Raw genomic sequence first — 14,717 nt, 5'->3', positions numbered from 1 at the left:
TACTCCGATCTCCGAGACAATAATTCTCAGAAAATGGAATGTTGTTAAATCTTTTTCTGTTTAAACTTCCGCAGGACTTGACAGCTTGACCTCCAGACTTGAAGTGACGTAAACGTTGCCGGAAGCCGTCAAAAACATTCAACACTCTCTATGATCGTGGGAAATAAGCATCTGAAACATGTCTTCGTGGAGGTTGCTTTGTATCCTTTCGTTGGGTCTCTTGGCTGCCTTGCATTGCTTTTTGGTGTTTCACTTCTATATCAAGGCAAGACTTAACAATTTTTGCTTTCAAGGTAAGTGAGAGAGGTTATTTGGTCTGTTTGTTTGATTGTATTCCTGACCGAATCACAATGAGCTTTAAATGATTATGACGAAGTTGCTTTGCTCTCGCTTCGGATTATATATACTCTTTCCATTTGTGAAAACCAATTATTCTCTTCTTCTTCGTTTCTGTAGATCAGTTCAGTAATATCAGAGAGTTTTACGATCACGTTTTCGAGACGTTGACGAGAAACGCAGCGAGAAACGACAAATGGCAAAAAATAGTCACGTGTCCATCAGAGCATATCAGCCTGCGTGTACGTCCGTTCGCTGTTCGCCTTTATTTCGTTTTAAGTGAAGTGAAATAATTTCGCGTTAAGAAAAGGCCGGAATTCTTTTGAGCTTTCCCATCTATTTGTTAATTCTATTGAGGAAACGTAAATGTAAATCTGTCGTTTGAAAACATGATACAGTATTCTGAGCACGAATTTGTGTTTACGTGCATGGCGCTTAATAGGTTGCCGTCAATCAATCAGTCAATCAATCAAGCATTTTATTTGCCCATTCAAATATTCAATAAAGGCCTGGAACGGTCCGAGCATAACAAACTGGACAACTAAGGCATAATCGAGAAATAACAACCGACGCAACCCTTTGTAAATATATCTATCCCACAGAAAAATGAACATAAGCCGATCATTTTCCACAAAAATGTAACTCTTTCACCAAACTGTGACTGTTTTCCGTTGACCCCCCCAGGGTTAATCCAATTCGTAAGCAGTGCTTTGTAATTGTGTCGGTACAAGACAATCATCGGTAACCCAATGAATCGATCAATCAGCACTAGTTGTTAGTAATTAATCGATTGATATCGATTGGTAGCTACGATGTCTGATCGAAAAGTCGCACACAGGGCTGATTATCTAAGCATAGCCATGCATCGCAATCTTTTTCCTTTCCAGGCGAGCGGATGCTCAAGAAATGAACCTAATTAGCAACCGAGCAGAAGTAGCAAAAATAATGGAGAACGGAGGGGGGAGGGGGGCAGAGGAAGTGGAAAGAAAACTTCTCCTCCTCTCCCCCTCCCCTCCTCTCAACTTTGTTTGTTCCTATATTAGTTCGCGAGCCAAGCAGGCTGATGAAGCTATCGATCGTTAACTATTGCCGATAAACCTTCCGTGAGCACAATACATTCCGGTGTAATTATTTCTGGACGTTAATCCCATCATGGAGTGTTTCCCTATTAGATTTCATTGAAAGCTTGTTGTATACCGCTAGACGGCACATGACATCCACACCTCTTATGACCTTTATCCACTGTCTCTTCAGTTTTCTCATCAGTTCTTATAAAATGAAAAATTCAGCAAATTGAGTGTGTTAGCACAAACCTGATATAACGAAGATTTCGGTTGTTTTTCCTCAAACAAACAGGGTTTCATTCCTAACGTCCGAATATATTTTCCTAGTTGGTACATGGTTGTATTGGGGTTCCACTGTACGGCTCCTGCACACGCGAGTATCTTTCGCGCACGTTTTGTGTACAAGCCAAAAATTTCCGTGATGTACGCCAAATTTAAGCTACTTAATTAACTTGCTGAAAATAGCTTTCACTAATACCGTTCTCAGAATCTTAAATTTCCATTCTGACTAAAAAGGACAGTCCAACATAAATGTTATAAGAATAAAAATTCAAAATGGTGACAACGGACAATACAAAAAAGGAGTATGATTCAGATGACTTTTTCATTAATATTTCTTCCAGATCTCCAGGTGCGGTTTCTATACTCAGTGCACGCGGGTACTTCGAAGGCTGCACGCGGTACACGCCAGTAAAATGCCTTTGCATGCGTGCGATTTCTTTGAGTTCTTCTATACTCTGTAAACTGGCGACCTACCTTCCTTATTTACCAAATGGAATGATGCTAGCAAAAACCACATGATTGGCTACCTTTTCAGGCGAACCAAACCAAGGAAAAAGCTCATATATACAAAAGGCGCGAAGACGTACGAAGGAAATGTTTCTACATTTCAGGTTGTACTTGGAGAAGAAGAAGGACTTTCTTGAAGTTTGAATTTTGAGGCCAATTCCATGATTTGAAAGGAATTCTTTAAAGATGCAAATTGTTTAAAGCTGGTTACATTTTCTTCCGAGTGCGCTTATGATGCTTTTTCTCGGGCATCGCGATTATTTTATTCTTCCGCTTCTGCTTCCGATATCGACAATCTGGTTTTCTGTAAGCGTATATTTTGGCTTATTCCTAGAAATTCTAAAACTTCAATGTTCAGATAAAAAAGTACGATAATATTTAGCTCTATTTTACCCTATTATATTCACTTCTCACTGAAGCCTAAATATTTATCCGCTTTCTCGAATTCCATTTTTTGCTTCATACAAACTGAGTTCTTAGCATTTTGTTGTTTAAGTTTTCAATTAAGGGAAACAACACCTTTAGAAACTTATCTTAAAACAAAAGCAATTACTTTCTTTAGAAGGTGTTTTCAGCTGTGAAATGGGAAAACGTTCACACACACCTTGAAGCCGAAGTTCGCATAATTATTAGTTTAGCAAACCTCATTAAAATCTTAGTTCGTTCGCACACTTTAACACCTCTTAGGTCCATTGTTGTCAACTGGACTATTTTCAGTAAAATTTTACCTTTCTTTTCAGCCTTAAACTAAAATCCGTTTCGACAGAATCTCAGTAAAACTTGCGGTAACGTTTCAGACTAGCGATTTGAATTGCTGTATCGAAGCTCGGTTTCAGATATCTTCGTATTTCCAAATTTTTGCACAAGCAAATAAATCCTACCCAGTTTCATATTCTTTTAGCTTTCGGACTCATGGCAGCTAAGGACACCTAGTTTTCGCATAACAATAATACTTATCTTTAAGGAAAACCAACTGCTTGTAATGCGTTCGATTACTGACTTGAATTCAGCTCGCCCTTGGGTACGCTCGACCTTGTATGCTCAAGAACTTCCAAATTAAACTGCTCACAACTTTAATTCTACGTCTTGGTTTGAGTACTAAACTCTGTCCTTTAACATTTCACTTGATCGTAAGCGACAGAATCAAAAGCACAAACTGAAAAATTGCTTGCGACTCCGATGTTTCATTTTGATCGCACCTTCTATCGAGCTGACGACTCCGTCGCTGGTGAAAACAGCGTTACGGTACGTTTTCCACAAATAGCTACTTTCAATTTTCAGAGATGTATGTTGTTTTCGTACGGCGATCAATATCAGTGGCAGTGATATACCTTCTTTCCGAAAACTGGAAATCAGACGAAAACCTTACAAAAACTATACAACCAAGGCATGTCGCCATTGGCGATGTTATTTCAGTTTTGACCCTCATGAGTATGCTAACGATAGACTCGTTTCATTGTTTGAACAGATTGTTTTTACTTAAAGTGGTGTCACCTATTTTTACATCACTTTGAATAGCGAAGAACATACTTGTATCAATGGAAACGTTGAAATAGTGGGTCAATATTGTAAAAACAAGCCTACTATACATAATGCACAGAAACTACAGTCACTTATTTTAGTGTCACTTTGAATAGTGAAAAAACATACTTGTATCAATGGAAACGTTGAAATAATGGGTCGATATTGTAAAAACAACCCTACTAGTGCACAGAAACTAATATCAATCATTTTAGTCTGCGCATGTCTTTTCCATCAGCTTGGATGGAAAAGGATTGCAACTTGAAAAAATTGGCCAACTTTTGTCAAGTTCCTCCTATGCATTTTGAAGAAATCGCTAAAAAATTGATTATAGTCTTCCTCGGAGAATTCCTCTCATATTTTCCTCCCGGTGCTCTAAGAGCAATTTCAAATTAAAGAAGGGATTCTTTATCAAATATTTGAGCTGTTTAATTTTGGCTAACATACAGCAAAATCTCCATGACAGTGGTTAGCTCCGGCAGAGCCTCCCCGTGGGTAGCTAACGAAAAGTTGCACGGAATAGTCTCATCGGTGTTGCTGTAAAATAAAGGGAAAACAAGAAGAGTCTATCTTTTTCATTTCTTCAAACAGACTATTATTGGCGTAACCTTGCATTGAAAAATCGCAAGTTTGATTTCCTTCATTACACGAAAATGTAATAAGTAGACCCTGTGCCGTGTTTGTTTACGTCATAATCGTAACACTACATTTTGTAAACACAAAAAATTATTTAACAACTATTTATTCTCTAACATTTTTGCTATAGATTGCAATCACCCTGATAACGAAACTTACAGTGCCAGCAACATTGGTTCAGATCCAACCACTCTGGAACTTCGTGAGCCTAATAACAAGACGTACACTGATAGTAAATTCAACATGATCATTGATTCTGCTCCAACAGCTCCGGGCAAGGATCAAAGGCTTTATAAGTCTAACAATGGCGGTAAATTCAACATTATCATGGATTTTGCGCGAAAAACTTCTGGCATAGATCAAAGACTTCATAAGTCTAACAATGCCGGCAAATTCAACATTATAACTGATTCCGCTTCAACAGCTCCGGGCGAGGATCAAAGACTTCATAAGTCTAACAATGCCGGCAAATTCAACACTATCACTGATTCCGCTTCAACAGCTCCGGGCAAGGATCAAAGACTTCATAAGTCTAACAATGCCGGCAAATTCAACACTATCACTGATTCCGCTTCAACAGCTCCGGGCAAGGATCAAAGACTTCATAAGTCTAACAATGCCGGCAAATTCAACATTATAACTGATTCCGCTTCAACAGCTCCGGGCGAGGATCAAAGACTTCATAAGTCTAACAATGCCGGCAAATTCAACACTATCACTGATTCCGCTTCAACAGCTCCGGGCAAGGATCAAAGTCTTCATAAAACGTCCACTGGACGCTTTTTCAACAAGCGCCTGCAGGATTACGAATTTGTGATCGCTCATTACAACGAAAACCTTGATTGGCTTGCACCACATGCCGACCACGCCCATGTTTATCATAAGGGGACAGATTTACAGCCTCCGCCAATGGAATTGTATGCCTGGGAAAAGTTACCAAATGTTGGACGCGAGAGTCACACTTACCTGCATCACATTATACACAATTATGACAACCTGCCTGAAGTAACTGTTTTTCTTCAGGGCGAGAAACTGTCTTATTTTTGTTTTAGTACTCCAGAAGATTACCTTATTAACATAAAAAAGAACATTACTTGCAAACCTTTGGGACCCCAGGACAACTGGGGAAGAATTCACCACATTGGCAAATGGCTAAATGAACTAAACAGTGGTGTAATGCGACGAGCTAAGTCGACCTTGGGTGATTTTTTTCAAGAACTATTTGGATTTCCACACCCACCTGGCAGTTTTACATTTTGTCCCGCGGGATGTTTCGCGGCAACCCGTCACATGATAAGGAAGCATCCAATTGAGTTTTACAAAAAAGCCATCACTTTCGTAAATGACCATCCAAACCCTGAGGAAGGCCACTATTTTGAAAGAATGTGGCCTACAATATTCTCTTAATTTCCAGAGTACTATAGCTCGATATAATTTCTTATTCTTAATGATAACACATAGCAAAATGCATTTCTAAAGCGCTAAAACTTTAAAAAATGTTCTATAGAGCTAACTTTGCAATATAATTCAAAATAATAGCGTAAAAGAGTTAAAATAGTTAACCTGATTCATAGACTTTCTTGAAGACATACGTTCTTAGCAACCATGAGATGTTAAATCCGTGTAGCAGAATCAAACGTCTGGTAATTGATGTCCGTCCACTGCACACGTAAATACGGGGACTAATGTTTAAACTTAATCTGTTAGTTAAGTTAAATAATACTTGTCCATTTTTCCATTCAAGATTTTACAATAACTGTCAAAATTCCCGCGCGCTGATTGGCTTGTAGCTATTGTCTATAAGAGTATTATAGACCATAGAAAACTGCCATCGATTTGTTAAAAAGAAAATTTAAGAATCTTGATGAAGAGAACAAGACTTTTAAATTTTAAAGACATGTTTCGGCAACTCCTGTGCCATTGTCAGTTTACGGATGGAATTACAAATATGATCAATATAAGGCGGAAAATTGTTCTCTTCATCAAGACTATCTCTAAATTGCTGCTTTTACGTCCTTTTGGCAAAATGAAAGAAAACACAAGAAAAACGGAAAATAAAGGAAATCAGTGGACATACAGTACCATCCAAACGGTAAAAAGTCTCTGAGGGTTCTCAAAGGTTAAGCATATGAGATAATCAGTGATCAGGTCTTGACGGGGCTGAGAGATCACTGATTATCTCATATACTTTACCTTTGAGAACCTTCATAGACTTTGGATGACAGCTATATCGCTTATCGCTTGTTTTAAATAAAATAACATCCGTGTAGGTCATCATAGTTTTGAAAATAAACTGTTTGCGATCTGCTCCTTGCAATTCTTATCAAATTTACGAGTTTGGCGTATTTAAGCTAAGAATATTTCGTTGCCTCTTTTTCCTATGTTATTGCAATAAACAATTAATAGAATACAATGAAATGAAATGACCTGCGAATGATTCTACTCGCCTCTATGGTATAGTGGTCATCACACCCACTAGCATCCGGGGAGACCTGGGTTCGATTCTTGCTGGGGTGGAACCTCGATTTAACAAAGTGCTAAGGGACTCGGGAAATTGGTTCGTTTTATCGAGGTTCTTTTCCATACATTTTAAAAAGCCGGCTAGAGAATATCATTCGTTATACCGAGGACTTCGCAATCAGTATAGAGGTTCGTTAAATCGAGGTTCCGCTGTATGTTTTTCTTTTCCGTGTGACATGTGACAAAAGTCATGTTACAAAGCCGGTTAGACTGTGAAATGTTCATTTACTCATTTACAAATTCAAAATTCATCAAGATACCTGGCGACTAGGCAAAGCCAGGGAAAGGAAGCTTCTGAGTAAAAAATATAAAGCCGTGTTCAGATGACCTCGCTAATCATAATTATTCCTTTTAGTAGAAGTCAGTATTCCACGTTTGAATTTACCCAGTTTGCATTGCCAGCTGTAAACGTACAAAACCAAGGTATAACATATAACAACACAAAATAAACAGATTTTTACAATAACTGTCCAAATTCCTTCGCGCTGATTGGCTCATAGCTATTGTCTATAAGAGTAGAGACAATAAAAATGACGTCAGATGTAACGCGCGCGTTTTCTTAACGGAAAATAAAACCAATTCCGCTCGTACTTTTTCCATGTTATTGTAAAAAACAAATCGACGGCAGTTTTCTATGGTCTATACTCTTATAGACCATAAAATGACGCCATAAAATGTCCAAAACTTGGCAGTGAAACCACTCGCTTGCAGCTCGTGGTTCCACTTGAGTTTAGAAAATTTTTTGACGTCATTTTATGGTCTATAAGAGTATAGAACATGGAAAACTGCCGTCGATTTGTTAAGTGGCTGATTCGCTTAGGGCGCTTTCCATTTGTCAGAACTGGCTGACTAGAAGGTCATTCGTAAACGGAATGTACCATTTGGAAGCTGGATAAGTTCAATAGAGGATGACGATTATCCTCTCTTGATAAGTTTTATCCCAGTCCTTCCAGTTTCTTCAAAGTAGCGCGTACCAGTTTCGGAGTGATTCGTTTTCAAGATTTTGCAGCACCATTCCCTTAAAGGGGCAGTATCATGGGTTTTTTGATACATTTTGTTAAAAATGATGAGACCTTCAAAAAGCTGCCAAATAATTCTAGAATGACGAGAGGAAAGAAATCAACTCAATTTTTGAAAGGAACAACTCGTGATCTGTTCTGGCGCGTTTAATTTTGAAACAGAAATGCGAGAACTTGAAAAACATTAACCTAGCATTTTTCAAGTTTCAATCCATACCGACCTACTCTGTCTCTGGCCAGAGGCACTAATCGACAGTTTTATTGCACTGGGGGGATAATTATAATAAACTTGATAATTATTTCTTTGTTTCTGCTGATAGACAAACATTTTTTTGGGGTTTTGAGATGACAGCAAATTTGCGTGATACGTCCCCTAAAATGACGCGTTCCATTTACAGAGTGGGCGGTCCGACCGGCTACTTCTGATGAATGGAAAGCACTCTTAGTAAGAATACCCCTGGCTGTCTGTCGCCCTCCTGAACAGTCTCAACATGTTTGCTTTTGGTAGAGATGGTGGGTCAATACAATCTTATCCCCGCTTTAACAGGGGGGAAAATTTGATTGAAAATGAAACTCTGATTAGTCCCAATCTAACCCCCCCCCCCCCCCCCCCATCCCCGCCTACTCCCTCCCATCCGAGTAACCACTGACCAGTGCGGTCCTGCTGCCGTGACGTCCCATAATGCCTTGCGATTCAAGATGGCAGCTTGATGACAGCTTGATTATAAACATGGCTTCGTGGAAGTTGACTTGCGTTCTTTTCTTGGGTTTTCTGGCTGCTTTTCATTGCCTCCTTGTGTTTCAGTTTTATTTCAAGGCAAGACCTAAGCAAGTTTGTTTGCACGGTAAGCGAGACTTTTTGCCTCTTTAATTTGGACAGGCTTGTCATGCCGATCGTAACAACTGAAGCTGGTGGGTAGTTTAATATTATTTTTGAACATGACGAAGAATCGTGCTCTGGTTTCGCCTCTGTTTGCACGTTTTCCGTCTGTAAAAACCCGCCATTACCTTCTTTTGATGTTTTAAATCGCTGCATTTCAGCAGATATCCGGCGATATCAACTGGCGAAGAGTATGTTATTGATTTAATAGGACGAATGAACGTGTTCGTACGTTTATACTTCCTCGATCGGTTGTTTACATGCCTGGCTTGTAAAATATGTTGCCGTTGTTCAGTTTTAATACTCAACCGGACGCTCGTGATATACGATTGAAGTTGAATGGTCACTCGCTGAACTTCGTCGTTACAGTAGCCGAGAAGGACGGCTGATTTACACCGATAACCGATCGCTTGGGCCAATTTACACGTTACAATATCCGGTCGATTTCTCGGTTTTCTGTCGGTGTAGCGAGGGGTGAAATTCGGCCCGATTCCAAAAATCTGTAGCACTGCCACATATATTTATAAATCGGACCGATTTGCGTCCGCTCGTTGGTTTTCTTTGTCAAATTGGGCCAAATCGGCTCGATTAATCGGTACGTTTAATATGCTTTCGTCGCGTTGGGAAATGATGTTTTAGTAAGTGTTTAGTCTGTTAAATTACTCGAAATAAACGCGAGAAGTGCATAAGTTTTGACGGGGTAACCATGCACTGCAGTAAAGACATAAGGCCGGTGGCGCTGAAGCAAGTTTTTACATTTTCGTGTTCAGTTCTTTTCATGTAAAGCGTCGTCGATCAAACATAACACTTTATGCTAATTTCGAACAACTTTAAAGTACAACATGAACTGAATTTTTGATGACTTCTGTTCGTAACTCATTAAAGGGTCAACGGAGACAGAACTGAGTGGGTACATCTCGACTTTAGAAAAGTCAGTAAATCGAAAATAATTTACTTTTCCTACAGGAATATATGTGTTTTGAGCACAGCGTAACAACAGCGAAATCGGAAAATATTACAACAATACGTGGTTCTTTGTCAGTTGTTTGATGGAATATACATAAAAAAATTAATGCAAGGTAAACAATGGTTGTTGACATAATTATCGAGAAAGTGTCATAGCGTGGTTCGACGAAAAATTTGGTTGACGTGGTCACAAGAGCCCATGGTAACAAATGTTTTCTAAATTGGCCGTTTAATGCTAGAAATGGAACAACAACAACAAGCTTTATTTGCATGACTATAACAAATACAGTATTGCTAAAGCTATTCATAGCTAATTATTCATTGGTAAACTAATTAGGATAGGATAGGATAACTTTATTTATACACGGTTTTTCCATCAGCTACTTAGATTATCATTATCAACTAACTATCTATCTACCTAACTAGGATTATAAAAGTTACAAATAATAAACCAAAGCTAAACAATAAATGGTGCTTTTCTTAAATTCTTAAGAGATGCGTGCGTCTTGGATGGACTGTATCCCCATTGTTCTGGTTATGCCTCTCATAGTTCGCCAAGTATAAAGGGCCTCAAGAACGATTATGTTTCCAGGGCAACCATCGGCTCTAGTGCGTCTTCAACGACACTGTCTGGGGCTTGAGGGAGCCTTAGCAACGACGACGGCTACGGAAGCGAAAGCGTCACTATTAAAATGAATTCTCGTGTTTGCAAACGTCGTCGCGAATATTCCCACTCGCTTTAAAAGTCAAATGTAGGTGAAATTTGCTGGAGCTGAATTCTTGAACACCGCACCCAAGTTTAGAAAGAGAAAGAAAAATTCGTCGTCACGTGTTTACGTCCCCCATAAAACGTCCCACCAGCCACAGTACACAAGCTAAATGGAAAAAAATTATCGTGCATTTATTCTGAAAATGGAAAGGTTATTTTTAAGTTCTGTTTTCATTGGCGATGTCGTCGTCTCATCTTAAGGTCGCTTTTAATCTTGGCGGACTACAGGACACATAACCAGACGCCACGTGGGCGAGCGGTTCAGTAGGGCGCTGGACTTGAAATTCGGAGGTCCCGGTCCCTGATAATAATAATACTTTATTCATACAATCAATAAAATGAGACCGATCAGCAAGTCATCACGTTTTAGGCTCTGTTCAGAGTAGGTGCCCGGTGGCAGGACCCTGTGGCCCAGCTCTGAGAAGGACGTTGTTCAGACTTGCCACGAGGGAGCTTGTTTCGTAGATTAATTTATGACATAACATAAATTGTCTATAAACTTGATAAAGTTCTACTGGAAAACGATACCCCATACTGATCGTGTTGTAACCATAATTTCAATGGTTAAAAAATAAAAAACAATGAGAAAAAACTTTTTTATTTACTGGGTTAACTATATAGAATGTGACATTCTGAGTTGTCTCGCCCACTAGGGAAATACTACCTGGAAAATTACCTTGAAAGCCTGGGCCAACCCAGTTGTCATCACTGCTTGGGAATTTCTAGTATTACGTTTCAACTAGTGTGTTCACGTGTTCTGTACTGTTCTGGATGTTTTAAAGGGGCAGTATCATGGGAGATGGGATATATCATGATTTTTGGCCAAAATTCACTAAATTTAAACTTTGAACACTGTGTTAATTAATTTCTCAATCGTTAATTCAAAGAAATATTAATAGTGATTCTAAGACGAAAGGTTGAACCAAAATATAGTACAACTGGCGATTTTTAGTGCGTTACAACAGCGAAATTTGAAAACGTCCGCCAGACGTTTTCAAATTTGAACCCCTCTCTATCTTGGTCATCTGCCGGTGAAAATATCCGTGGATAGTTTCTTTGCATTCTGATAGTCTTTTAATAAAATTTTGTCATTATATCTTGGCTGCTATCAACCGAATAGCGTCTTTCCGATTTTTAATGTGTTAAAGGGGAAGTGGCACTTATATTTTGTGTCACTTAGCAGAAAAAAAAAATACTTGCATCGATGGAAAAGTTAATATAATGGTTCAATTTTCTTACAAATAACCCTACTATAGTGGAAAGAAACTAGTATTTATCATTTTTGTGGACAGCTGGGATAGAAATGGATTGCAACAATTTTTTCAAGTCCCTGACGTTATTTTGAAGAAAACGCTAAAAACACATTTTAGTTTATTATTTTTCGGAGAAATCATTTCGTATCTCCGACGCAGTGCCTGTTTAACAAACATCAATCAAAGAAGCGTTACTAACGGATAACCATCGAAAAGATGCAGATTAGTTGGATCAGTGTTGCTACTGAATAAAAGATAGGCAGAAGATTCAACCTTTTTCATTTCAAGCAACAGACAAATATTTGTATAATCTAAATGGAACAGACGAATATTTGTATAATGTAAATGAAACAATTACAAGATTGATTTTCGTCATCACGAGAAAATGTAGAAAGTAGACCCTGTGCTGTTTGTTTCCATCAAAATCGTAACAGTACAATTCTAAATGTAGAAACTGATTGACACCTGTTTATTTCTAACATTATTATATAGATTGCGATCGCCCTCCTTACAAGAATTATGTCAATGCCAGGAAATTCGACGTCGTGATTGGTTCAAGACCAACAGCAACTGGGAAAGATCGAAGTCTCCATAAGTCTGAGTCTAACATTGCCGGTAAATTTAACATCATCATTATCGGTTCAGGTCCAACAGCTCTGGGTGCAGCTCAAAGGCTTCATGAGCTTAAGAAAGAGTTTTCTAACATATCAGTTGCCATATTTGAACAAAGTGGAAAAGCTGGAGGACTTGCCTCATCTGAGAGAGATGATCAAGGCTTCCTTTGGGATATGGGTGGACATGTGGTCTTCTCGCATTATAAATATTTTGATGCGACCCTTGACAGGGCGGTAAAGGAGTGGAATGAGAAACAAAGAGCAGCATATGCCTTCATGAAAGGATCTGATGGCAAAAGAAGATTTATTCCGTACCCTGTGCAGAACAACATCGAGGTGATGGACAAAGTGGACCAACAGAAGAGCTTAGCAGGCCTGGAAGAAGTTGCTGCAAATCCAGTGAAGGAAAAGCCTGCCAACTTTGACCAGTGGCTTCTTCGCCATTTTGGCGCTGGTCTTTGCGAGGTGTTCATGAGGAAGTACAACCGAAAGGTTTGGACTGTAGATCCTACGGAGATGAACTCAGTCTGGGTCGGTGAGCGAGTTGCTGTTCCAGACATCGCCAAGATTAAAGCTAAGATTGCAGCCTTTGACAGTGGAACTCCAGCAAAAGACTCGGCTTGGGGACCTAATAATGTTTTTCGATTCCCAAAGTACAACGGAACAGGTGGCATATGGCAAGCAGTTGCCGATCTTCTTCCACACGAGTGGTTTAGGTTCCATCACAAAGTTACAGGCATAAACATCGACACAAAATCTATAATAGTAGAGAGTGGTGAACAGTCAAAAGCTGTCCAGGAATTCAAATTTGACTCTTTAATATCAACAGTGCCACTCGATATATTTGTCAATATGATACAGGGGCAAGATAGTTCTCTAGAAGAAATGAAAAAACTGACATCTCAGCTAGTTTATTCACATACTCACGTGATAGGCATTGGACTGACAGGTCAGCCTCCTGAAACACTCTCAAGCAAGTCCTGGATGTACTTTCCTGATTCTGATGCTCCTTTCTATCGTATAACGGTTTTCTCCAGTTACTCAGATGATCATGTTCCAGAGCCTGGGAAACAGTGGTCACTCATGTGTGAGGCGGCTGAACCTTTGAGAAACACCAATCCAGAACATTGGACAAAGGAACATTTGATTGATGCTACCATTCAAGCCTTAATCACTTACGGATTCATTACATCGGAAATGGTTGTTTCAAAATACTATCGACGACTGGACCATGGCTATCCAGTGCCTTCTGTCAACAGAGAAGGGATTCTTGAAAAGGTCCAACCTTGGTTGGAATCCAAAGGTATCTACTCCCGAGGTCGGTTTGGAGGCTGGCGATACGAGGTTGCCAATCAAGACCACTCGTTCATGCAGGGTGTTGAAATCAGCGACAAGCTAGTACGAGGAATCCCAGAGGAAACTTACTTTGATGCAAATCTTGTCAATTCCAGGAAAAACACTGGTCGCCAGTTTTTCAAAGAGCGTCTGCAAGATTACGAGTTTGTGATTGCTCAGTATAACGAAAATCTTGATTGGCTTGCGCCACATGCCAGTCATTGCCATGTTTATCATAAGGGGACAGATTTACAGCCTCCGCCAATGGGATTGTATGCCTGGGAAAAGTTACCAAATGTTGGACGCGAGAGTCATACTTACCTGCATCACATTATTAACAATTATGAAAAGCTGGCTGATTTCACTGTTTTCGTTCAGGGCGAGAAACTGTCTCAATTTTGCTTTAGAACTCTGGATGAATTCCTTGATAACATAAAAAAGGGCATTACTTGCAAAGCTTTGGGTAGTGAAGGAAACTGGGGAAGGATTCACCACATTGGCAAATGGCTAAATGAACTAAATACTGGTGTAATGCGACGTGCTAAGTTAACTATGGGAGAATTTTACCATGAACTGTTTGGCGTGGAACACCCACCTGGCCATTACGTATTTTGTCCCGCGGGATGTTTCTCGGCAACCCGGGACATGATTAAGAAGCATCCAATCGAGTTTTACAAAAAAGCTATTAGCTTCGTGAATGACCATCAGAACCCTGAGGAAGGCCACTATTTTGAAAGACTTTGGCCTGCAATATTTTCTTAATTTCCATACGAATGATTACCGTGACAGTAATAAGCGATGAGAAGAGTGTTTAAAAGCCTTTATTTCACAATAGAATTTTTATTATTGGAGGGAGGGGAGGTTCATGACAAAATTTGAATTCCCTAGAGAGGGAGCTGGTGGTTGGCGTATTACAGAGGAGTCTCAACAGAGTTTTTTCGCAGTACGTAACTGCTATAAGAACTAACGTGATAAAACTTTAGTAAAACAAAGAATAAATTAACCGTTGACTTTA

At 39.4% G+C, this 14,717-nt stretch overlaps 1 protein-coding gene across 3 annotated transcripts in view; it reads left to right on the top strand.

The window, feature by feature from the left end:
* LOC146460549 (uncharacterized) overlaps positions 1-14,717 on the top strand; it is a 23,930-nt gene extending 9,213 nt beyond the window's left edge. For 2 of the 3 annotated variants that reach the window (XM_085087928.1, XM_085087927.1), the window contains exons 2-3: positions 75-293; positions 12,246-14,717. In XM_085087928.1, coding sequence (XP_084944054.1) covers positions 179-293; positions 12,246-14,464 — 2,334 coding nt within the window. In that variant the 5' untranslated portion in view covers positions 75-178 and the 3' untranslated portion in view covers positions 14,465-14,717. Of the gene's footprint in view, positions 1-74; positions 294-8,592; positions 8,731-12,245 lie in introns of those variants that run through there. The other variant, XM_085087926.1, reaches the window with a different exon arrangement.

This window comes from Pavona decussata, unplaced genomic scaffold (assembly GCF_977016875.1).
Source record: "Pavona decussata unplaced genomic scaffold, jaPavDecu1.1 SCAFFOLD_210, whole genome shotgun sequence".
NCBI lineage: Eukaryota > Metazoa > Cnidaria > Anthozoa > Scleractinia > Agariciidae > Pavona > Pavona decussata.
Note: the sequence above shows the minus strand (reverse complement) of the source record. Positions and strands in the feature narration are given on the sequence as shown.